This window comes from Martes martes (assembly GCF_963455335.1).
Source record: "Martes martes genome assembly, chromosome: 6".
NCBI lineage: Eukaryota > Metazoa > Chordata > Mammalia > Carnivora > Mustelidae > Martes > Martes martes.
This window is the reverse complement of record NC_137893.1, coordinates 9,337,348-9,361,637: the sequence shown is the minus strand read 5'-3', so window position 1 is coordinate 9,361,637 and position 24,290 is coordinate 9,337,348. Positions and strand designations below refer to the sequence as shown.

Below are 24,290 nucleotides of genomic sequence, written 5' to 3'. Positions count from 1 at the left end.
TTAAAAAAAAAAATAAATTCTCGGGCATTAAAGCAATCTCCCATCCTTAAACCAATCTGTCAGTGTCTTTCTCTCAATCATAACATGTTGCTATGCTTATGCAGATAGATGTCAGAAGTGTCTTGATGCAAAGACTGCAGACCCTAATACCTAAGCTGATTTCAGACTAGGAAATTACAGGGGCGAATGATAATATTAGAACTGCAGGATTTTAGCTGGGCCGTCCTTAAGCCAAGACCACAAAAGCTTTGTGATGGGAAATCATTTCAAGGTACCACATTTACTGTTCTCCTGACCCTAGGCAGCTTGTCACAGTAGATGAAAAAGCAAGTACAATCTAAAATGTTCAGACTGGGGCACCTGGGTGGCTCAGTGGGTTTAAGCCTCTGCCTTTGGCTCAGGTCATGATCTCAGGGTCCTGGGATCGAGCCCCGCATCGGGCTCTTTGCTCGGCGAGGAGCCTGCTTCCCCCTCTCTCTCTGCCTGCCTCTCTGCCTACTTGTGATATCTCTCTCTCTCTCTCTCTGTAAAATAAATAAATAAAATCTCTTAAAAAAATAAAAAAAAAGAGTCTGCCTTCGGCTCAGGTCATGATCCTGGAGTCCTGGATGGAGTCCCATACTGGGCTTCCTGCTCAGTGGGGAGTCTGCCTCTCCCTCTGCCTCCCCTCCTCCTCCCTGCTCGAGGTCTCTCTCTAATAAATAAATAAAATCTTTTTAAAAGACGAATAAAACGTTCAAATTTCTGCATCTCTGGTTGCTTCCTTAGGCTCTGAGTCACAGACACGAGGTCCTCTAAGAAAGGTTGAAATTTCAGACAAGCTGACTGATTGGAAGTGTCCAGAGGGTAACAAAAACAAAACGAGACTGGGCACCTGGGTGGCTCAGGCATTAAGCGTCTGCCTTCGGCTCAGGTCATGATCTCAGGGTCCTGGAATCGAGTCCCGCATCGGGCTCCCTGCTCAGCAGGGAGCCTGCTTCTCCCACTCCTACTCCCCCTGCTTGTGTTCCCTCTCTCTCTGTCAAATAAATAAATAAAATCTTTAAGAAAACAAAAACAAAAACAAAAACAAAACGAGACTGACAGCTGGATCCTGACACCAAAGAAGGAATGCTTTTGATGGCAACATCTGGGATGGTGGAAGGCCAAGGACCGCCCCTCCCCGCCCCTCAAATGCCCAGATTGTAGTCAGCAAATTCCCTGGGCGGACAATAGAAGGCTGCCAAGGGTGTAGCCATGAGAAGGGGACAGCAAAGCTGGGAAGTGCTTTTGTTCTCTCTGACCCGGCTCTTCCAATGAGCAGAAGGAACCAATGGAGGGATGGGAGATCACTGCCGGGGTGGGGAGCAGGGGGAGAGGCAGTCTTGATACTGCCTCTAATTGTGGGTCCCTTTGTTTTAATGTGCGTAAAAGCTAATCTCTGGTGTTTCTGCATAAAAATTCACAACCTCAGAACTCTGCAATTTGTGCAAACCAACTGTGCTTAGAAATGGTGATTATTCTAAAATAGGAATTGTTGACCCAGGGTCCTCCTTAAGCCTAGCGTAGACAGAATTCAGGGTAGGGAAGGCATACATTTGGAGGGGGAAACATTATGTCTTTATTCCTGACATCTCACATAAATTTTGCAAGGCATCCAATTAAAAACACAGAGAGTAAACCATATCAACAGTAGCAATCTGTGTGGCTCTGTCAGCAACCGAGAGCATAGATGTTTTCCTATCACATCTCATCTGCTGCCAGGATCTTCATTCCTTTGAATGTCAACTACACATCCTCATACTAGTGACCCAGACGTGTCACTGCCATCTAGTGTCCACCCACCAGCAGTTATCTGAGACCCATACATGGACAGACTAGTCCTCAGTTTAATATTACTGTTCAACCAAGCAACAACAGCATTCACACTGATGGCTTTAAAAAACAAAATTTAGGGGCACCTGGGTGGCTCAGTGGGTTAAAGCCTCTGCCTTCAGCTCAGTTCGTGATCTCAGGGTCCTGGGATGGAGCCCCACATAGGGCTCTCTGCTCAGCGGGGAGCCTGCTTCCCCTTCTCTCTCTGCCTGCCTCTCTGCCTACTTGTGATCTCTGTCAAAATAAGTAGATAAAATTAAAAAAAAAAAAAAAACGAACAAAAAAATTTACACATGGAATTGAACCACAAGAAATTGCAATTTTCGTCCCTGAAAGAGTCTAAACGCAACACTTGTAGCAAGCTTACACCCAAAAGTTGGTTTCCAACAACCACTGGCCTGGAAGTAACCAGGACTTCTTGAAGATTCGGCTGACTCCAGAGTGGGAGCACAGAAAGTTTAAGATGGAGTCTAGAATGTTTTCTAATGCCAGACAATAAGGAGATACTCAAAAAATAATGGAGACAATTTCAAAACACATGGGAGGCAACCTGAAGGAGTTCCCATACCAAATCTGTGACACTGAGCATCAATATGAAAAGTAGTACTGGGTTATAATCTAGTGAATAAAATAATAATCCACGAGCCCCTGGATCCATGTATCAGGAAGGAAGGAAGGAAGAAGGAAAGCTCTTCCTTACAGTAGACAGAAGTAAAGGGGGATTGTCTGAGTTGGGCAGGCGGAGATCACCCTTTTGCAATCACCCAAGAATAACCATTATCAGGCACAATTTATTCAAAGGATACTGAAACCATCGTCTGAAAGTTTGAAGAGGAACAGGATTAACAGCCTCAAACATCCCCTCTCCCCTCAGATCCTATAATCATTATAAACAAAGCATGTATTAACATCAAAGCAGAGAAACCTGGCAAGTTAACATCAGCAACAAGGGGACCAACTGGCCTCCTGTGTTTCTGGATGCGGCAGCAGAGCGGGAAGGACATAGGTCACCTCTGCCCTGTTCCTGCGATAAATGCAGAAGCAGACTCTAATCCTGAGGACACATGCGACACACTAAACTGAGGACACTCTGCAAACCGCTACTCTGTAGTCTTCAGAAATGTCAGTGACATGAAGACTAAGAAAGGCTGAAGCATTTTTCCAGATAAAAGGAGACATGACCATCAGGTGTGATGTTTCATCCTTAGACACAGATCAGACTGAAAACCAAAAACAATAAGCTGCCGTGAAAGAATTACTAGGATGCTTGGCAAAATTCAACCATGGAGTCTGTATTAGAGCACAGTATTCTATCAATGTTAATTTTTTTTAAAGATTTTGTTTATTTATTTGACAGAGAGAGAGTTCACAAGTAGGCAGAGAGGCAGGCAGAGAGAGAGGGGGAAGCAGGCTCCCTGTGGGCTCGACCCCAAGATCCTGAAGCTATGACGAGAGCCAAAGGCAGGGGCTTAACCCACTGAGCCACCCAGGCGCCCTCAATGTTAATTTTCTGAGTTTGATATCTGTACTGTGGTCGTATCTCAGAATGTCCATGTTGTCAGGAAATGCATGCTTAAGTCTTTACAGGCAAAAGGACATCACTTCTATGTCTAACTCTCAAATGGTTCAGGGAGGAAAACAGTAAAGGTGTGTGAACAGACATATAAAATATATCCACAGAGAGATGGGGAGTAATTGGGGGGTCAGAAAACAAATGGGACAAAATAGTAATAATTGATATATCTTAATGAAATGTATTATTTCTACAATTCTTAAAGTTTGAAATTACTTCAAAAGTTAAAATATTTTAAAAATAAACTTCAACTTTGTTTTAAATGTAATGTTATTTAATGCATCAAAAAGAAGTACATGTATTATAGCACAAAAATTATTTTTGGTAAGAGTATTTCAATATAATCAGTTTCCTTTGTAACCCTACGTACTGCGTTTTACGCATCTAGAAATGACTTCACTAAATCACCAGAAGGGGGGGTCCGTGGTATACAAAGATGAGGAAGCCCGGCTCTAAAACCAGACAGCTGTCGGTTATCTGCCCAGGCCGAGTGGCCTCCCGAGGAGGTAGCTCCGTACAGAAGCAGCGTATTGCCCCTTGAAAGGTGCCTGGAGACTACAAGGCAGCTTTGGCAGGTATCTAAAACCCAGAAGGACAACCCTCCCATCTCTTCACTCACAACTTCTTGGTAAGTAAAAAAAAAAATCTGAGAAGCCTGACTAAATCGGCAGGGGGGCGGGGAGGGGGAAATGAGAACTAAAATAGAGTTATTTATTGGTCTGATGAGATGGGGCCTCAGAACTGAAACTAAGTTAAATGTGTTCGTATTTTTTTAATGTTTAATTAAAGATGTGCTACTTGGGATGCCTGGGTGGCTCAGTGGGTTAAAGCCTCTGCCTTCGGCTCGGGTCATGATTTCAGGGTCCTAGGATCGAGCCTTGCATCGGGCTCTCTGCTTGGCAGGGAGCCTGCTTCGTCTCTCTCTCTGCCTGCCTCTCTGCCTACTTGTGATCTTTGTCTGTCAAATAAATAAATAAAATCTTAAAAAAAAAAAAAGTGCCTTTTTTTTTTTTTTAAAGGCATTCACCTCTTTGTTTAGGTTTATTCCTAGGTATCTTATTGTTTTGGGTGTAATTATAAACGAGACTGACTCTGATTTCTCTTTCTGCTGCTTCATTACTGGTGTATAGAAATGTAACAGATTTCTGTACGTTGATTTTGTATCCTGCAACTTTACTGAATTCGTGTATCAGTTCTAGCAATTTTTTGGTGGAGTCTTTTGGGTTATCTATACAGAATATCATGTCATCCGCAAATAATGAAAGTTTTCCTTCTTCCTTGCCAAATAAACCTAACCAAAGAGGTGAAAGACATGAAGGAACATAAACCCTCAATCAGAATGGTTTTCACGAGCGAAGGCAGTCTTCCTCCAAAGGTGTGAAGGACCCTGTAGAGCACTGGGCGAGCTCTGACAAGACGGCACGTACAGCTGGGCTTGCTGTCCTGTGCCCTTCTGACCTGTGTCCGGTGTCCTTGTTTGCACATCATCTGCCACTACACAAACTCCATCCTGGAACTGGTGCCTGTCAATTTCATCGCCATTCCAAGGGGAGCCAGTCTGATAAAGAGTGGCCAGTCCATGCCTTGATCACAAAAAGTAAAGGGCTCAGACGTAGCATGTAATGGGAAGCCATTTGAAAGGCTTAACGCAGGAGCATGAGTGGATCGAATTTATGTCCTTTTTTTTTTTTAATCACTCTGGCTGCTGGGAAGGTGTACAACTGGAGAGACACGTAAGGAGCTTGCTGTGGTGTCTGAGGTGATGGAGACGTGGTAAGGAAGCTTTCTGGATCCAGCACAATGCTGAACGTGGCTTCTAATGAATCCCTCCCACTACAAACATCTAGAAATGTCTAATGAAATATCATACAAGCTATTTTAAGACACAGCCAAGTTCTAAAGAAAATGGGGAGAAGAAATAAAGGTGAGTCCTCAGGTGACAGACTGAAAGCGGAATCTTCAGCGGAAGCGGTGAGCACCGGGCGGCTACTCTAAAATGCCTGCAGGCTCCTTGGACGGGACTTTACCACTTGTTCAGAGCAAGAGATGTGGTTTTGGGTCTCACGTTCAGTGGGAATTAAATCTGAGATACCTATAGAAAAGCAAGGCCCTGGAAAGCTTGCCCTCTCTCTAAGAGAGTCTAGAAAACTCTGCCCACCAGCTCATGAAAGCAATGAGAAGAGTCTGTTTCTGCTTGGGGCTCTGGATGAGAAATCAACCCTAAGACTACCATCCACAGATGTGTCTGAATTTACACTCCCCATGTGCCACAGGAATCCCAAACCAGGGAATGAATATCAAACTAGTTCAGCAACAGTGAAACCCCTTGGGTATCCGATGGAAGTAAGCACAAAGGCTGCTCTGGGAAGACAGATTTACAATCCAGGGTGCTTGGGACTCCCACAGAAAATGATCTGTTCGGTGAAAGACAAATTCACAGTAAAAATACATAACCCATTGTCAACCCACAATCTAATACAAGAGGGTCAATGCTGCCCCAAATGGTAATTAACACCTCAATAAACTAAAATAAAAGAAGACTCTGAAAGATACTTTAAAATTATCTTAAAAACGACAGCAAGAACAGAGCCGAGATGAACAGGACAGTATGAGAAAGACGTGATGGCAGCCAGGGGGAGTGGTTACAGCTCACACTGGGAAGCAAATGGACTCAGGCTGTACTTAAAGCGACAGCTCGCAGGAACTGCAGACGGGCCGAACGCGGAAGGAAGGAAGAACAGGAGTTCCTGGCCGTTAGCTCGAGCAACTAGGGGGGTCCTGGATGCCATGGCGTTTACCCAGATGGAAAGGCGAAAGGAAGGAAAGCTTAGCAGAGGAAGGGTGGGCTCAACACGTTGAGTTTGGGACATCGATTAGACATCCGAGCAGAGACAAGCAGCAGCAAGTTGAAGATTCAAATCGAGCGCTTGGGTTGGAATGTAGGATCAGAGATACCCATCAGTAGCATGTAGATGATATTTAAAATCTTGTAAATTAGTATCTATTCATTCTTCCAGAGGTGACTTCAGAGACCCCTCCATGGAGCCTTACATGACTTCCTAAGCAGAGTGAAGGGCTCTCAGACCTGTAATCTCTCTTACACCTTCTGGGATTTTGTTGATTTACTGTCTCCCCACCATTGCTGACAGGGCCTGGCACACAACCAGGAGCCAACACGTTTATTCTGTTCCTGGTGGGTGACTATTTTAACGTTCTACGTGCTAGACCCTGGCACAGGATCCTAGAAAGGGTGGGCAGGCACTCCAAAATATTTACTGAATGAAGAAATGAGCTAACCTTCTGAGCTGCCAGACTTTGACTGCTTTCACTCAGAGCCAAAGATGTAAAATACTGGATACACTCATCTAGCTCCGTTTGAGGTAGAGAAGCCAGCAACTGTCTGAGCTCTTCTTCAATGGAAGAATCCTGTCATAAAAGGAAAAAAAAGTCTTCATAATTAAGCTCCACAACTGAGCACAACAAAAGTACCGAAGAATCAATGCCAAAACAAAAGAGCAGGGATAAAGGAGAGCTTTTAGTCTTGAAAACTGTGGACCACCTAAGTACATGGTGAATCACTTAATTCTGAGTTCTGTACTTCTGTCTGCTGCCTCAGTCTGAGAGCCCTAAGGCAAAGTTTAGCTCTTGGCTCAAAATGGATTATTACACTCTTTCTACCTAAATCTTGCTTCTTTAAATCCAGAACTCATTACTATCTGATTTTCTCTAATAACTTACATCTCGCATATCCATTTTTCTATTTTTCAACAACTGATTGCAAGTTTTCAGATTTCCTTTTCTAGGAAAGCCTCAGAAAGGTGCTGAAGAAGCATGCTCTAATACCTATTAGTGGTTAATAATTAATATCTATGTGGGCTAACACATTAATATCTATATGTGGTGGTTAGTAAAAACCTATGCAGAGTGATATATTAATACCTACAGGTAGTGGTTCTCCGGGGGCTTTCTGCACCCCCAGGAAACCGTCAGCAGTGTCTGGAGATAGTTTTGGTTGTTACAACTGAGGGGATTGCTACTGGCATCCAGTGAGTAGACCAGGGATTCTGCTAGACATCCTACAATGTACAGAACAACCTTCCACAACAAAGAATTACTAGGCCCAAAATGTCAGTACTGTTGAGAAAAACTGATCTAGAGCAATATTAGAACTAGTTCATTGATTAGTTCAATATTAGAACTAATTCACTGATGTTGATTGGCTATGAAGTTCCCCACTGGTGTAGAGACTCACAACGCCCAAATGGGGAAAATAACACAAGAGAAACAACATCTCCTGGTAAATCAAGAAATCTTTGTATAGGAACTACAATTTCCGGTTAACATCTAGTTTACCTGCTTGTGAAAAGTAGCCGACAGACTACTTTTTGAGTGGTTACTTTGCGCCCAAAGTGAAGATGAAATATTAATCTATTTTTCACTCACTGGACTATTTTATTTACTTACTTCTTTTAAAGACGGCAAAGGAGGTGGTGGGAGAAAAAAGCGAGGATCACTCTCTTTGCTTCGTGCCAAACCAATAAGAGTTCTCAGATCACAGGCTTGAGCAATTATCCTGTACTGGTAATCTATTGTAAAAGTATGTTGTTAGCACCCAAATTAGCTTATAGTTGTTTTAAGAATTAAATGCACACTTAATTTTTAGACTACAAGTTTGAGATTCAAAATTTCCCAAGTCTCTTTACATAATTACAACTGCATTTACATACCGGTAACCCAGATATCCAACATTTCCACGACTGATCTCACAATTCTCCTCAACACATATGTAGGTATATCGTGGTCTAACCTTTTCGAAGAACTGAACTTCCAATGTGAAAACTGATAGGTCAGAACGGGTTGAAATGCTTCTCCTTTTCTTTGTAGTAATTCTAGTGTTTAAAAACTGTTTTGATCACTACTTAAAAAACCTGAGGTTGCACTGAGATCTATGTCACTGGTACAGTGTGGTGCTTTGCATCCTGGCATGTCCATGAGTAATCTGAGGTTCCAGATGGTCATGCTTTGCTTGAGCCTTCATGATTTAACCAGTCCAGCCTTTATGTATTGCTCTGAATGACTGTGTCCCCACCCCCATTCATAAGTTGAAATTTCCCGATGTCATGGTATTTGGAGGTGGGAACCCTTGGAAGCCCCCATGACTGGATTACTGTCCTTATAAAAGAAACCCAGAGAGACCCCTTGTCCCCTCTGCCACATGAGGACACACAGTGAAAAGCCAGTCATCTATGAACGAGGAAGCAGGTCCTCACCAGATATCAAGTCTGCTAGCACTATGACCTTGGGACTTACCAGCCTACAGAACTGTAAGAAATAAATTTCTATTGTTTATAAGCCACCCAGTCGACAGTATTGTTACAGCAGCCCAAATGGACTAAGCTATGTATCGAAAACAAAATTACAACCACTGAAGCAGACATTATTTTAATAATGGCAGTTCATAACCTGGGTGAGTTCTTTAAGATCAAGTGGGGAATTTTCCCAAAATCTATGTGCCTGGGCTCCAACTCTGATTTTTCTGATATAGTAAGTCTGAAATGGAGTCCTGGAAGGTAGACTTTTTTTAAAGATTTTATTTATTTATTTTGAGAGACAGAGAGAGAGAGACAGTGTGTGCACAAGCAGGGGTTGGGGGGAGAGGGGGAAAGGGAGAGGGAGAAGCAGACTCCCCGCTGAGCAGGGAACCCTATGCAGGGCTCGATTCTAGGACCCTGAGAACATGACTTGAGTTAAAGGCAGATGCTTAACTGACTGAGCCACCCAAGCACCCCTACATTTTTAAAAAGATTTTTATTCTAAGTCTTCACTCACAGTGAAAAAGCTTATAAATTATTTAATATTTTATATATATGTATATAAATACATAATATTATAAGTTATTGTAATTAGAGGCACCTGGGTGGCTCAGTTGGTTGGGCATCTGCCTTCGGCTCAGGTTAAGATGCCAGGGTCCTGGGATCGAGTCTCATATCACGTTCCCTGCTCAAGGTGAGCCTGCTTCTCCCTCTCCCTCTGCTTCTCCCTCTCCCTTTGCTGTTCCCACTGCTTGTGTCCTCTCTCTCTGTGTCAAAAAAATAAACTTTTAAAAAATATGTCTTTAAAAAATAAAAATTAAAAAAATATAAGTTACTGTAATTATAACCACCAATCAATTCAACTTGTATGGAGGCAAAGATCTTGTTCTGATACTTTTCTCTGAAAATATTTTTTTGTTTACCCCATTTTATAAGATGACTCTACTGAGAGAGTATACTTTAGTCCCTGTACTGTAATCAGAGCAGATCTGAACTCTTGCTCATGTACTTTTACTGCAGAACTCGCAATTTTTAAATACAATTAAATATTTTAAATCTTCCTTTAAAAATAATACACACACATGAATCAGGTACATTTGACTCAGTCTTAAAACAAAGTAACTTGCTTCAGTGAAAACAAGTATAACTCTATGGTGTGGCAAGCAATTAAAATATATTTTGTTAAACATGAACCAAAAGAAAATGCAAATATAGAATAAGGCTATCACTATCAGCACCAAGAGTTTCTCTAACCAGGTAAAACTTCGTTCTGGTAGAAAGTTACACAAATACATCTTCCTCAATTTTGAGCCTGTTCTTATCAAACACATCTGGCTACCAGGCCAGCAGTTTTCTACTTTCTCTATCCGTGGAGTTTTTTAAAATTTTCATATTCAGATTTCCTGAATCATTTTCCTTCCCTGACATCTCCTTTCTGTCCCCTGGTATCAGCAAACAGAAGCAAGCAGGCGGCGCGGCAGGTGCTCGGAGGGCCGTGTTACCGTGCCAGTGATGGGTCTCCGACATTTCCTGCACGGCCTGCAGCCGCGCGGCTCTGTCCCCCGACTGGCTCTTCCTTAGGAGCAGCCACACAGCACACTCGTGATCCTCGACATCAACTGTACTAAAGGGGTCTTTGCAAAAAGAAAAAAGAAGAATACAACATAAACAGTGTGAACAGTTAAAACATGTTTTCCTCCCACTTATTTAAGATGATAAGTTGTAAGCACTTGAAATCTATAATGAGAGACTGAATTCCATTTCCAGGTACTAATAGTGACTGACAGGTTTGTTCTAGCTCTGTCATATTATTTTGTTAATATTTATTTTGTAGATTATCAGGTGCTTTCGTTTTATATACTAAGTTGCCTTCACAACCTCATCTCTTTTTTGTTGCTGCTCTTTTTCCCTAAAAAACTTTTCACTGTGAAAAATATTGAACATATGGAAGAATTAAAAGAATAATACATTAACATCCATATGTTTACAACTATATTTAATAAATTTCATGTTTCCATATCTGCTTAATCTATATGGATGTGTATTTTTTCTCTAAAACATGTGAAAGGAAGTTGCAGATGGAACATTTGATCATTTCTTAGTCAATCCCAATCTCCTAAGAATAAGCCTGCCTTCTCCAATATACTCACAATGCCACGACAACACCCACGTACATTAATGAAAATCTTCCAAAACCATTTAAATCCAGTCTAACTCCATATTCAAATTTCTCCAAGTGTTCAAAAAATACCTTCAGTGCTGTTCTTTAAAACCAGGATTTGATTAAGTCTCTTTAGTATCTTTTAATTCTTGAAAAATTTCTCACCTTTCTTTTTCATGATGGCAACTTTTTAAAGAGATCAAGTAAGCTCTTCCATATCTAGCTCTAATTGTAGATTTGTTTGTAAAATCTACATTATTGATGCAATATTCTCATGTATGAGAAAGTAGGGAGTGATTTTCTAACAAATTTAAAATTTTAAAGCACTTAAGAGAAAAGGTTATATTTAGTCTCAATATTTATTTACAATTATCTAACAATAATACATCCACAAAGTAGAAAGAAGAAGACTGTCCAAGGCAACAAAATTAAAATGACCCTTAAAATTAAATATAGCCCAAGAAAATAACGTCACTCAATTTCCTATAGCTATAATAAATGTCAGTATAAGAAATGGGATAAGAAAAAAAGATCTCAAGTTGATCATCAGATGACTTTCAGATCATTGATAAAGACTCCAAGTTAAATATTTGATACTTACCAGCAAATGGGCCGCGCAGTATCTTGGCTGATGTTGCCAATACTTTTCTTACCGCTTTGTGAAGCTCTTTTCTTGCCTGGTAGGTGATTCCTAAGACGATTACAAATTAAGATAAAACCAAGTATATGCTCTTAATGCTACACTTCCCTACTTTAAAGAAAAATGTATAAACTCTAAATTTTTTCAAAAAATATAAAATAGTTTTTTAGGGTCACTATCAAAACAACTAAAACCATTATGTGAACACAGAGCTCTAGATCCCCAAATAAGCCTGCTCTCCAAGTCCGGAAAAAGGTTAAAAACTAAACAAAAACAAAAACACTAACTAAAGCTAACAAATTCTCAGATGTGACATAAGATCAGCTACATTCAGGAAAATGTCCCCGAACAACAGCCCTTCCCAAACTGAAATTTGGAGATGCCTTACTATGGAGATGCCCTACTATGGGGAAGAAGCTTTGCTATATGGATAAATTGTGAACTATAAAAATTATCTGTGTAATTGAAATTGTAACACACTAGGTGAGGCAATAAATACAAACAGGACAGATGGCAATTTATACAGCTGTAGAAAGGGAAGAGTGAAATCTGCCCCACTCAGAGAACATAATGTTGTAACGGGCAAGGTTAGTCTGGCCAACACTACAGGAACAGGCAGCTGTAAGTCAAGGGTAGTGACTCACCAAGCTACCATACTTTGATGAAAAGATAGGCCTCTGCTCTAAAAGTTCATGTTCATCAAGCAACTGTCTGGTTACTAATTAGGTTTCCCTGTGACCTAAACACAGAGAAGAGGAATGTTCGGACTAGTAAAGACAAGTTTTCCAGCCTCCGTGACAAACTCTTTTTTCCCTCTTTAATAAGTTGGTATTCAGATTTATGAATCCATGCCATGATTTTAGTTTGCATGAATAAATTCCTTAAGGCCAAGAATATAACTGAGCTAAGTGACAAAATCATGTTTCTATACTTGGCGAACTGAAGGTCAGCCTCTGACCTGACCTCCACTACGGTGTGGAATTCCAAGTTTAGATTAAAACAGCCGGCTAGGGAGAGTTGCAAACCTGAGTTAAATATAGAAGTCCAAAATTTGGTCTTCAACTACTTCTTTAGGAACTTAGTTCTCATAGTTGACTCTTAGAATGAGCTAAACCTACCTTGTTAATATTGTGTTTTTAATAGTCATTTTAAAAGTTAATAACTAGCTCCCACTTTTCACAGAAATGGGATTACTTTACCATAAACTTACCATAATTTTCTCTGTCATCTAAAGAAACTGTGTGCACATATATATAGGACTTCATTTTTTCTCTTTCTACTACTTGAGTATCTAACGTCAAAGATTTCTTCAGGGCCCAAACTTCATAGGTAAGAAATAAAGAACTGCTGTAAAAGGAACAAAAAATTCATCATAAGTACATGCTCTAAAGGTAACACAAGAGCCACTTTTTTTTTTCCAGCATGATATTGGTTACGGAGCTCATCGGATTACTGAGCACCACATAAACTGAATGGCTCGACCTATACAACAGCTGAGCTCTTGAACCTATGGGTTGAGAATAATATCTCCTGCAAGTGGTAAAAAAAGGCTGAAGGGCAGAATTTCCCAAAAAAAGGATGGGAAAAATAAGTGCTTAGTAAACACTGAGTGAAATCAAGCTTTTGGAATGAAAAGTTTTATATACACTAGCGATTTGCATCCCATGACGAAGAGAAATTTCCTCAACATATACCCTATTGATTGAGCCAGTCTTTTTTAATAAGCTTTCTGTTGTGGAATTTTTCATTCTCCTTGTTGGGAAACATAATATATACACATACATAATATAATAGTATGTATGCATATAACAGACTCTATATACATACATATAAATGCAAGCACAAATGTGTCTACTTTATGAATAATAATAATTACAGGGGCGTCTGGGTGGCTCAGTGGGTTAAGCCCCTGTCTTCGGCTCAGGTCATGATCCCAGAGTCCTGGGATCGAGCCCCGCATCAGGCTCTCTCTCTGCTCAGTGGGGAGCCTGCTTCCCCCTCTCTCTCTGCCTGCCTCTTGCCTACTTGTGATCTCTATCAAATAGACAGATAAAATCTTTTAAAATAATAATAATAATAATAATAATAATAAAATTACAATATCCAGGCAAAAAGCATTAACAGTACCCCAGAAGCCCACAGTGTGCCCTTCCCTCATCTTGACCCACTCTCTCATCCTATAGCTAGTTACTACTTTGACTTTTATTACAATAATGTCCTTGTTTCGCTTTATACTTTGCCATCTATACATGCATCCTTAAACAACAGAGCTTATTTTGTCTGTCTGTGGGCTTCATCGGGATGGAGGGACACTGTACATATTCTTCTGCTCAGCCTCTTGTCTGTGACATTCGTTCATGGGGCTGCTGTGTGAGGAGTTCATACGTGTATATTTTCATATGGTATGTGACTCGGTGATGGGATGGCTATACCACAGCTTACCCATCCCACCACAGAAGGGCATTCAGGGACTTTCTAGTTCGAGTCTGTTACAAATAATCCTCTTACACACCTTACACATCTACACTGTACACATCTGTATATGTTGTTCTGGGATACTCATCTAAAAAGGAGAATTACAGACCTTCTGACAGTATACATACTATTCAACTTGATTAGGTAATGCCAAACTCTTTTTCTAAAAAGTTTAGCCAATCTGTACTCCCATCACCAACATATTCCTCCTAAGAGCTAGGCCTAAAGTCAATTTTTAGTTGTGAAATACAACGTTCTTTGTTATGTACCCAAAATGAAGGTTTTTTTTTTTTTTCCTGATCAGACTGACATACACACTCCCTAATTCCAGACACAAAGGCTGCACTGTCTGGATTCAGGGCTGTATAACATCAGTTATACTAAGAATATACCATATATTCTCCTGACCTTTAACCCCAAAGTTAAAGCAGGTGAGACAGAAGGGACAGACACTGGCCGGAACCAGAGAAACAGAAAGCTCTAAAGAATCCTCTCCTCGGGCTGCCTGGGTGGCTCAGATGGTTGAGCATCTGCCTTTGCGTGGGTCATGCTCTCCAGATCCTGGGATCGAGCCCCATGTCAGGTTCCCGGATCAGTGGGGAGTCTGCTTTTCCCTCTCCCTCTGCCTCTCCCCTTGCTTGTGCTCTCTCTGTCTAAAATAAATAAATTAAAAAAAAAAATCTCTGATAGATCGGAGCACCCAAAAAGAGCAAATGCATTCAATATTTTTATTGTGCTTTCCATGAAAGAAAAATTCTTTACTAGAAATTATGTGATTAATTTTCATTAGATTCCTGAATATAATTGTGAAACAGACAAAGTACATGACTATATCTTTTGCCTGGAATGATTCAAAGGGAAAAGTCATCTAACTGTGTTTTGTCTTGTATTAGTGTCATGGAGAAATGTATATATTTGAATAAAATGCCAAATGCATCTCCTATAACACTTCAGCATTTCAGAGTTGTATGTGTGTATATACATATGATGTTATATGTATAATAGTGAAAAAGAGTATTTACAAATACAGTGGAATAGCATTAGACATATATTAACATGTACACTCCCCCTTCCAAAAAAGGGGAAGAAGGTCACTCCATTCATTAGGCAGGCACCTCTGAAGAGCATCAGATGAAGGATGTCAAACTGCTGGTTTTCTCCGCCAGCCTCAATCTTCTTTCATGAGAGCTCTATGGTGATTTAAGGGGTTTTCAAAAATAATTTTCGCTACAGTCAATTTTCACCTCTCTGACCCACGTTAGAACCTAACACAAGATGTGATTTTAGATATGCGAAAGCAAATTAGTGAGGCCCTGCCCCATATGGAGTCCAGTGCTCTTCTCAGAGCAACAGTGCCTGGTGGGTAGAGTCCTCATCGTACCCTTCGACCAAAGATAAGACACCTCTCAGCCAGTTAAGTAACTGGATCGAGATGACACTGAAGTGGTAAAACCAGTGGTTAATCTGCCTAATTCCAAAATCTATACCTATTTGCCACCCCATGCTACTGTAAACCACTTCCACTGGGATTTCAAATAGCATAAAGAAGCCAATGAACATTTCATAGTTGACACTTACCCTAAAATAAGTGATCCAGTAAACTTTATTACATTTCCTTCAAAAAGAAAGGAAAAAAGTCAATGTGATGAACTTTATTTTTAAAATGTGACAGGAAATGGGCAACAGTGTCTCTACCTGTATTATATAATTGGTTAAGAAGTTACTGATATTTTTCCCGGAATATGATTACTATCAACACAGGCTTCCTGTCCCCAGACAGACAGAGGAACCAACAAGCACTGGGTACAAAAATATACTCTGTATTTCATACTCATTCTCACTTCCTACTGTTCTCCCTCTCTTGTGTCTCTCACTCTGTCATCCCCAGCAAACCAGTGGAGACTCCAGTGCTACCGCACCCGGGATGTTGCCAGGCCTACAGCGCTTCCACTGAATGCGACTGCCGTGAAGCTAACATGCCTTCTGACTCCTACGTCACAACCAATTAAATAAGGGAATGGGGACAATTCTATCACCACTAGGATGATACTGGGGGGATCATGTTTGCGAAGCAAGGACACAAAATGACTTTTCCCAAAGTAACTACTTTGCAGTTGATGTTTAAGTGTCTTATGTATACAGCCCCATTAAAAATACTGGTTACATTCTACAAGTTTACTTAAAAATTTTTTTGTTTGGAACTTGGAAAACTTTTGTTTTAATATAAAAAAAAAATATCCTGGGGCACGTGGGTGGCTCAGTCATTAAGCATCTGTCTTCAACTCAGGTCACGATCCCAGGGTCCTGGGATTGAGCCCCACATTGGGCTCCCTGCTTGGTGGGAAGCCTACTTCTCCTCTCCCACTCCCCCTGCTTGTGTTCCCCTTCTCACTGCGTCTCTGCCTGTTAAATAAATAAAATCTTTAAAAATATATATACATCCTAGTGGAAGACACAGCTAGCTGTTTTTTCAATACACATAAGCCCCTTAATCCTCACTAACACAACTTAATTACTATCTAAAAATATTCGAATCCCCAACTCTTGCAGCTATGGTGGGCCATGCAACACAGGTGTAGCCCGTCAGATATAGACGGAGGTCTGTGAGTAGAGATCCCTCCCCCCAAAAAAAGACAAAGCTTCATAAGATGACTTTTGGCCTTTCTGCCTCCTTGATGTCTAGAGATTCAGCAACCATCTTGGGACCATAAGGACAATAAACATCATGGAGCAGGAAGACAGGAGGATTGCTGAACTGTGGTTCCTGCTCTAAATTGTCTCTATCTTAACTCCTTGTTAAATAAAAAAAAATGAGAACTTTACTAATTTAAGCCACTGCAGGCAAGTTTCTATTATATGCCCCGAACACAACCTTTACGGATACATTACCCGTAAGCATCAGGTCCTGCTACTTGCCTGCAAAACCTACATAACTTTTAACTTACTGGATGTGTAGAGGTAGCACATCGTCAGAGTTTCCACTTAAGGCTACTGAGAACACATTTATCCTCCCTACAGAGGGATAAGAAACTCAACTCAATCAACTTCTCTAGACATCAGGCAAGGGAGAGGGACATTCCTCCCAAACTCTGAGACCTTAGTAGTGGTTCCAGAATTGGGAAGGGTACAGTTTGAGGAGGTCTGAAGGGATGAGATCAGAAGCTGTGCCAGAGCTTCCTGACTGTGGGACTCCTCTAGCTTATTTTTCATTCTAAGATGGTGTCCTTCCCACCCCCAAACCCCACCCAACCCTGTGGGCCCTGGGAGCAGCTTGTTTCCCTCTCTACTGCTTGCTATGTTTCGTTTTTCACTGGGTCCTGGGAACAGAATACAGTCTCACAGCCTTTCTCCTATCTAAATTCACTACTCTCTCATCCTAAATTCACTGCTCTTCATTCTTTAAGAATGATGAGAGAAGAAAAGCTCCCTTTCAATGTCCCAACCCCTTTTTATATTTAAAATACAAAATCATAGAATTTTCTACATGAAAAGGATCTATCCTAAAACAAAGATTTATCTTAAAGAACAAACAGAAACTCCATGAAGACAGGGACTTTGTCTTAATCCATATTGTATCCTCAGGGCCTAGAATGGTACCTGGCACATAGCAGACAGTAAATAAATAATTTGCCAAATGAATGAAAGGTGATCTAGGCCTATCTTCTCTTTTGCAAATAAAGATCAATAATAAATAAGGTAAATAAAGATTTACAAATAAAGATAGACCAGCACTAGATCCCAACCTCCCATTGGACAAGCACAACATTTCTGCTCACTACTGAATTCCCAGAACCTAATATATGTGCCTGCCTCCTTGTTTTGCAGAAACTTAATAATGAGAGTGTAGTGATACTTGAGTTTGAAAGGATGAGCCTGAATCTGACAAAAAACAGGGGAGGAAAAAGATTCCCAAGAAAAAGGAGTATTTGTGGCTCTGGTCCTACAAATTTGGGGTACACCAATGGTATAGAACAGACAGAAACAAATATGAGATTTATCATGGATTAAGTAAATTTTTGAGGAGGCCACGTGGAAAACTCAGCCACCATTCTAGCAAAGTTTCTTTAAGAAATACTGTTTCAACTGGGGTGCCTGGGTGGCTCAGTGGGTTAAAGCCTCTGCCTTCAGCTCAGGTCATGAGCTCAGGGTCCTGGGATTGAGCCCCACATTGGGCTCTCTGCTCAGCGGGGAGCCTGCTTCCTCCTCTCTCTCTCTGCCTGCCTCTCTGCCTACTCGTGATCTGTCTGTCAAATAAATAAATAAAAAATCTTTAAAAAAAAAAAAAAAAAGAAATACTGTTTCAACTGTACTCACTGATATCTCTCCGGTATGTGGTACTTTTGGGCGGAGGAGTTAAGGTTCCTATTCTTCTGCAACAGATGATACAATAAGCAGCCAGGGACATTCTGTATATTTAGAACAATTAAAACAAATTTAACTTGAGAGTTAATTAAAAACATTTAACTATAAGAACATGTCACAATCACAGTGGATTGCCTATAGAGTTAGATTTTTCAAGACCAGGAAAAAAACTTTTCCATTAAAAAAGAAATTCCGGGGCACCTGGGTGGCTCAGTGGGTTAAGCCTCTGCCTTCGGCTCGGGTCATGATCCCAGGGTCCTGGGATCGAGCCCCGCATTGGGCTCTCTGCTCTGTGGGGAGCCTGTTTCCTCCTCTCTCTCTCTCTCTCTCTCTCTCTGCCTGCCTCTCTGCCTACTTGTGATCTCTGCTTGTCAAATAAATAAATAAAATCTTAAAAAAAAAAAAAAAAAGCTTTTAAAAAAGAAATTCCATCCTTAAAAAAGACATGCTAGAATAGTATTTTGTTAGTACTTTGATTATTCTTCAAACTGAGTCCAACTGTGAACAATGATTGTTACGAAGCAGAAAAACACCAATTATTAATCAGAATGTCAATACAGAATTTAAAATTTTTTCAATATCTTTTAAAATATATATATACATACAAAAATAGATATTTATATTTACCTTTGATGACTGAAGGCCCTACAGAAATGAAAGGCGCTCAGAATGGAAGACATACTTAGAACCCATGGAAGTATTTAGCTCTCCTCCAGCTCCCTCAGGATGGTACCCAGCATGGTTTAAAATCTTTGTTCACTGTTGGCATCCTATCAGAGAAGGAGAACTGTGGCTCAACTAACTTCATCGACTTGAGTAATGATGATTGAAATATGATGCAACGGTTTCTAGAACAACTCAGTATTCTAGAATCATATCAGACTGTCTTTGGAAAAGACTTCTTTCTTTTGTTTCTGCTATAAAGGTAAAGAAGAAAAGCGCATTGAGGGATTTGTGTGAGAAAAGGTCTTTTGGTTCAACATATTAAAAGTTCTAGCTTTACACGGATAAGGGGGAAATTACTTGGTATATATATGTAAGAAATATCTGTTAGAGATAGCACAAAATAGGGGCACCTGGGTGGCTCAATCAGTTAAGCATCCGGCTCTGGATCTCAGCTCAGGTCCTGATCTCAGGGTCGGGAGTTCAAGCCCTGAGTTGGGCTCCACATTAGGCGTGGTGCCTACTAAAAAAAAAAAGAGAAAGAGAAAGAGAGAACACAAAATAAAAATCTTTTACATTTTTTCTTGTAATTCCAGCACATCAATTAATGACTAAGCAAACTGGTGTAGGCAGAGGTAAACTTTAAAGGTCACTATTTTAAAGGTCATTGTTTCTTATTTTATCACTTGTTAAATGGGTTGCTACTACTTCTCCATGAGACATAAGGATAGAGTAAAAATGTTGGAAGGACTGCAATGAAGTAGATGCTCATGAAACCAGGGAAGAATGCAACATAAACTACTTTGAGTTTGTGTACAGATTTGCAATTTCATTACTACATGACAATTTAAGGAAAACAAAAATGCCGAGCAAAACTACCTATTGCTTCTTTTAATCCTGACGCTACAAAAGCAATCAACTACAAAACATTATACAAATACTCTTTGCTATTACTTCTCTGGCCTAAAAAACTTCAGCGTTAACTTACATACTACCCCACCACCACCACCCCAGGAGGCTTCCTTCCTACTAAATCCTCGGAATAAAGCTAAGTCTACTGGCAATATGTCCTCCTCTTATTTCCTTCTTGGTTTCCTCAGATGACATCACTGCCCCTTGCTGCTCTCTCCAGAATAAACTGCTCCATCGCTGATTCTCCCTCCATTCCCTCAGTGTTGATGGTTTCTCTGCTCTCCAGCCCCAACTTCCATCCCGTACTTGCCTGGGAGTGCGCAGCCAGTCTCCCAGGGAGGGAAGGCTGTCCTTCCCTCCCTACACATCACTCTCCGCGTCCTTCCTCAACAGTACTACACCCCTCCTTTTTTTTTTTTTTCCTTTTTAAGATTTATTTATTTTATAGAGAGATACTTAAGCAGACTCCACACTGAGCACGGAGCCTGATGTGGGCCTGATCCCGTGACCCTGAGATCAGACCTGAGCAGAAACCAAGAGTCGGATGCTTCAGCTGACTACACCACCCAGGCGCCCCTAGACCCCTCCTCTTTCTAGTAGCCTGCAACCCTAGCCTGAAACATGTGCTTTCTTTGTTCCTACACTGACAGCCAAAATGGGGTGCAGGGAAAGGGCTGGAGGAGTGGGGGGAGGGAGGTTAGGGAGTGGTTCAGGGAGAAAAGACAAATTGGGAGTGGGCTCTCAGACTCATTTCTGCTGTTCTTAATCAGCTCTCCCCTCACCCCCACAAAGACTGCTCTAAATGACCCACAAACCCTTCTAAGCCTTCTCCCTAAGTCCATCCTCTCAAATGATCTTGTCTTTTATTTGACTGAGAAAGTTAGAACTAGGAAATCCCTCAACCTCTGCCCCCTTACCTACAAGCAAAGACATATCCAGGCATCAAGGGGCTTAACATTTATTCAAGGTGGATGGGGGGACTCTTTAAAACATACACACACACAAAATCACAAATACTAAACTAGGTGCTAAAATGAAAGTTATCTAGAATGAGAAAAGATATCATAATAAGTGACTGGAGTCTTGGGAATTTTGATACCTTTCTTCTGAGATTCTGTTAGACAATGTGTCAGAAATACTTATATAGAAATGTTTCTGGATTACAAGGTGGCGTTCCCTCTCCCCCAGGACATTAAAACTCCTAGTAACTCACAGCACTCAGAGGGGCCCATGCAAGTAAGGCATCACCCAAAGCAGAAGGCTCGTAACTCCCCGGTAAATCCATCCTGGCCTGCAAATGTGTATTCGTCTATATTCATCTACACTGCCTTTTCCAGATTACAAATGGATCTTCTCCATTGTTCTTCCCAGTTTCTGAGGAAAAGATCTTATTCCCTTTCCAAGGGGAAATCGTATTCTAGGTCTCATCTCTCTCACTTCCACAGGGACCCTGATTCATTAATTAGTTGCTTTTCTCTTCTTAAACCTCACTCCCTTTCTTTCAGCTCTATTCCTCCTCCCTAAATACTGGATTTCCAATGTTGTCCCATCAAAACACAAAAACAAAACAAAAAACAAATGACTGGGGGGGGGGGAACCCTCCCTCGATCCAAGTGCCTCTTGTCTCGCCTTCCTTCCTAAGATGCTTTCTCCAGTGTCCTTCTCTAGCACTGACAGCACCGCTTAAGGTCACCAGTGAGTGACATCTTTGCTCCTAAATCCACTTTTCAGTCATCCTTTTGCTTTTTCTGAAGCATTTCATTTCTCTCCTCTTCTCTTGCTACTATGACTCCGTGTCTTCTAGTTTTACTCTCACAGGTCTGGCTGCTACATCCCATTACTTATTCAACAAACACTTGTTGAGCACCTATCATCTGTTGGGAACGTAAACCTGAGATGTGAATAAGACCATAGAGCCCCCGCCCTCACTGGGCTGGCAGGTGGCTCTGCTGTCTCCACCGGGTCCTTAAATATTAGTGTTCCAAAGGCTTCCATCTACTCTCCTCTTTTTCTCTCAGGTTACACTCTCTGGCTGAGTAATTTCAGTTTTTTCCTCAAAAAGCTCTACCATAAGCTTGTGATTCCCAGATTTCTATAACTAGCCCAGGTCTGTCTGCTAAGCTGCAGGTGCATACACATTCAACCGCCTAATGAACACTTCCACTTTGAAGGACCACAAACACCTAAAACCCAGAATGTCTAAAATCAAATAATCATATTCATAAAATCAAACATTCCAAGACCATTTATTTCCAAACTGTAGTTTCCTCAGTGATTAGAAGAGTCCTCCATATGCCAAGGTCGAATCTACATAGGCTTCATTTCTGGACAATTTTGCTCAACTGATCTATTTGTCTAAACTTACATCAATGAGGTAACATCTTTCTTAATTCCTGTATCTTTAAAATAAATCTTGACAGCTTCTAGAGTGAGCACTTTTATGGTTTGCCTCCTTCTCTGTTTTTACCTCATTTTATTTTTCCTTCCCTTCCCCTATATCCATCTGTTTTGTTTCTTAAATTCTACATATTAGTGAAATCATATGGTATTTGTCTTTCTCTGACTTACTTCACTTAGCATAATACTCTCTAGTTCCATCCACCTCAGTGCAAATGGCAAGATTTCTTTCTTTTTGATGGTTGAGTAATATTCCATTGTATATATGTGCCACATCTTCTTTATCTGTTCATCCGTCAGTGTACATCTTGGCTCTTTCCATATTTTGTATCTGCCATCTCTATCCTTTGGTGAAGAGTCTGTTGAAATCTTTTGTCCATTTCTAATAAGGCTGTTTGTTTTCTTATTGAGTTTTAGGAATACTTTATATATTCTGTATAAAAAATCTTCATTAGATTTATAATTTACAAATATTTTCTTCCAATCTATGGCTTGCCTTTTCATTGTCTTAACTGCGTTTTTAGAAAGCAAAAGTTCTCTGGGGTGCCTGAGTGGCTCAGATGGTTAAGCATCTGTCTTTGGCTCTCGTCATGATCTCCAGGTCCTGGGATCGAGCCCCAAATTGGGCTCCCAACTCCGTGGGGAGTCTGCTTCTCTCTCTCCATCTGCCTCTCCCCTTGCTTGTATTCTGTCTCTTTCAAATGGATAAATAAAATCTTCAAAAATCAAAAAGAGAAAGCAAAAGTTCTCAATTTTGATAAAGTTAAATGAATCAATTTTTACTTTATGGATCATGCTTTTGCTATTGCAAAAAAGAAATCTTTGCCTAACCCAAGATCACCAAGATATTTTCCTATACCTTTCTCTATAAGATTAATAGTTTTAGGTTTTTACATTTCAATTTATGATCTATTCTAAGTGAATTTTCGTATAGGGTGAAGAGTATTAATCAGGGTTCTTCTTTTTTTTTTCTTTTTCTTTCATATAAACATGCAATTGTTTCAGAATCATTTGTTGAAAAGACTACCATTTCCTCATTTAATTCCCTTTGCATCTTTGCCCCCCAAAATTGACCATGTGTATACGTATCTACTATTACATACTATTTCATTAATTTATATGTTGACCCCATCTTTTCCAATGCCACACTGTCCTGATTATTATAGATTTATAGCAATCTTAAAATTAAGTAATGTTTCTTGAACTTGATTGTTCTTTTAGAAAATTGTTTTAGCTATCCTAGTTTGTCTTTCCATATAAATTTTAGAATCATCTTATTTCTACAAAAAAAAATTCTCCTGAGTTTGTGATTAATACTGAGTCTTCCAATCCATGAACATGGATTACCTCTCCATTTGTTCTGTCATTTTTTTTTTTCCACTTATGTTTGATCATTTCCAGCATACAAACACTGCCAGGTATTTTAAAATTTTTATACCAAAGTATTTCCCGGGTTTTGGTACAACTGTAAATACTTTCAGGATTTTTTCTTTTTTAATTTCAATTTCCAATTGTTCTTTGTTAATATATGAAAATGATTGATTCTGTGTATTTCCTTATATCCTGTGACCTTGCTAACTCAACTCATTAATTCTGGGACTTTTATTTTTTTTAGGGGGGTGACTATTTAGGATTTCTACATGCCCAATTATATTCCCTGTGAATAGGAACAGTTCAATTTCTTCCTCTCCAATCTATATGCCTTCTATTTCTTAATCGTGCTTTATTTGATGGGGTAGGACCTCCAGTAAAATACCAAACAGGAGTAGTGAAAGCAGATATCCTTATATTGTTCCTGATCTTGGGAGGATCTCCCAGTCTTTCATCATTAAGGATGATGTTAGCTGTAGACTTTTTTGTAGATGTCCTTTACCTGTTTGAGGACACTCCCTTCTATTCCTAAATTGCTGAATTTTGACAAAAGCATTTTATGCATCTATT

At 40.3% G+C, this 24,290-nt stretch overlaps 1 protein-coding gene across 2 annotated transcripts in view; it reads right to left on the bottom strand.

Moving 5' to 3' along the window:
- The window catches only part of SERAC1 (serine active site containing 1), a 58,293-nt gene that overhangs the window by 24,931 nt on the left and 9,072 nt on the right, over positions 1 to 24,290 (bottom strand). The window contains exons 2-10 of one of the 2 annotated variants that reach the window (XM_080807087.1): positions 19,454 to 19,563; positions 19,005 to 19,294; positions 18,330 to 18,421; positions 15,594 to 15,630; positions 12,751 to 12,887; positions 11,502 to 11,591; positions 10,242 to 10,373; positions 7,892 to 8,013; positions 6,725 to 6,853 (exon numbers count right to left, since the gene is read on the bottom strand). In XM_080807087.1, the coding sequence (XP_080663213.1) occupies positions 6,725 to 6,853; positions 7,892 to 8,013; positions 10,242 to 10,373; positions 11,502 to 11,591; positions 12,751 to 12,887; positions 15,594 to 15,630; positions 18,330 to 18,421; positions 19,005 to 19,057 (792 nt within the window). In that variant the 5' untranslated portion in view covers positions 19,058 to 19,294; positions 19,454 to 19,563. The remainder of the gene's footprint in view (positions 1 to 6,724; positions 6,854 to 7,891; positions 8,014 to 10,241; positions 10,374 to 11,501; positions 11,592 to 12,750; positions 12,888 to 15,593; positions 15,631 to 18,329; positions 18,422 to 19,004; positions 19,295 to 19,453; positions 19,564 to 24,290) is intronic. The other variant, XM_080807088.1, reaches the window with a different exon arrangement.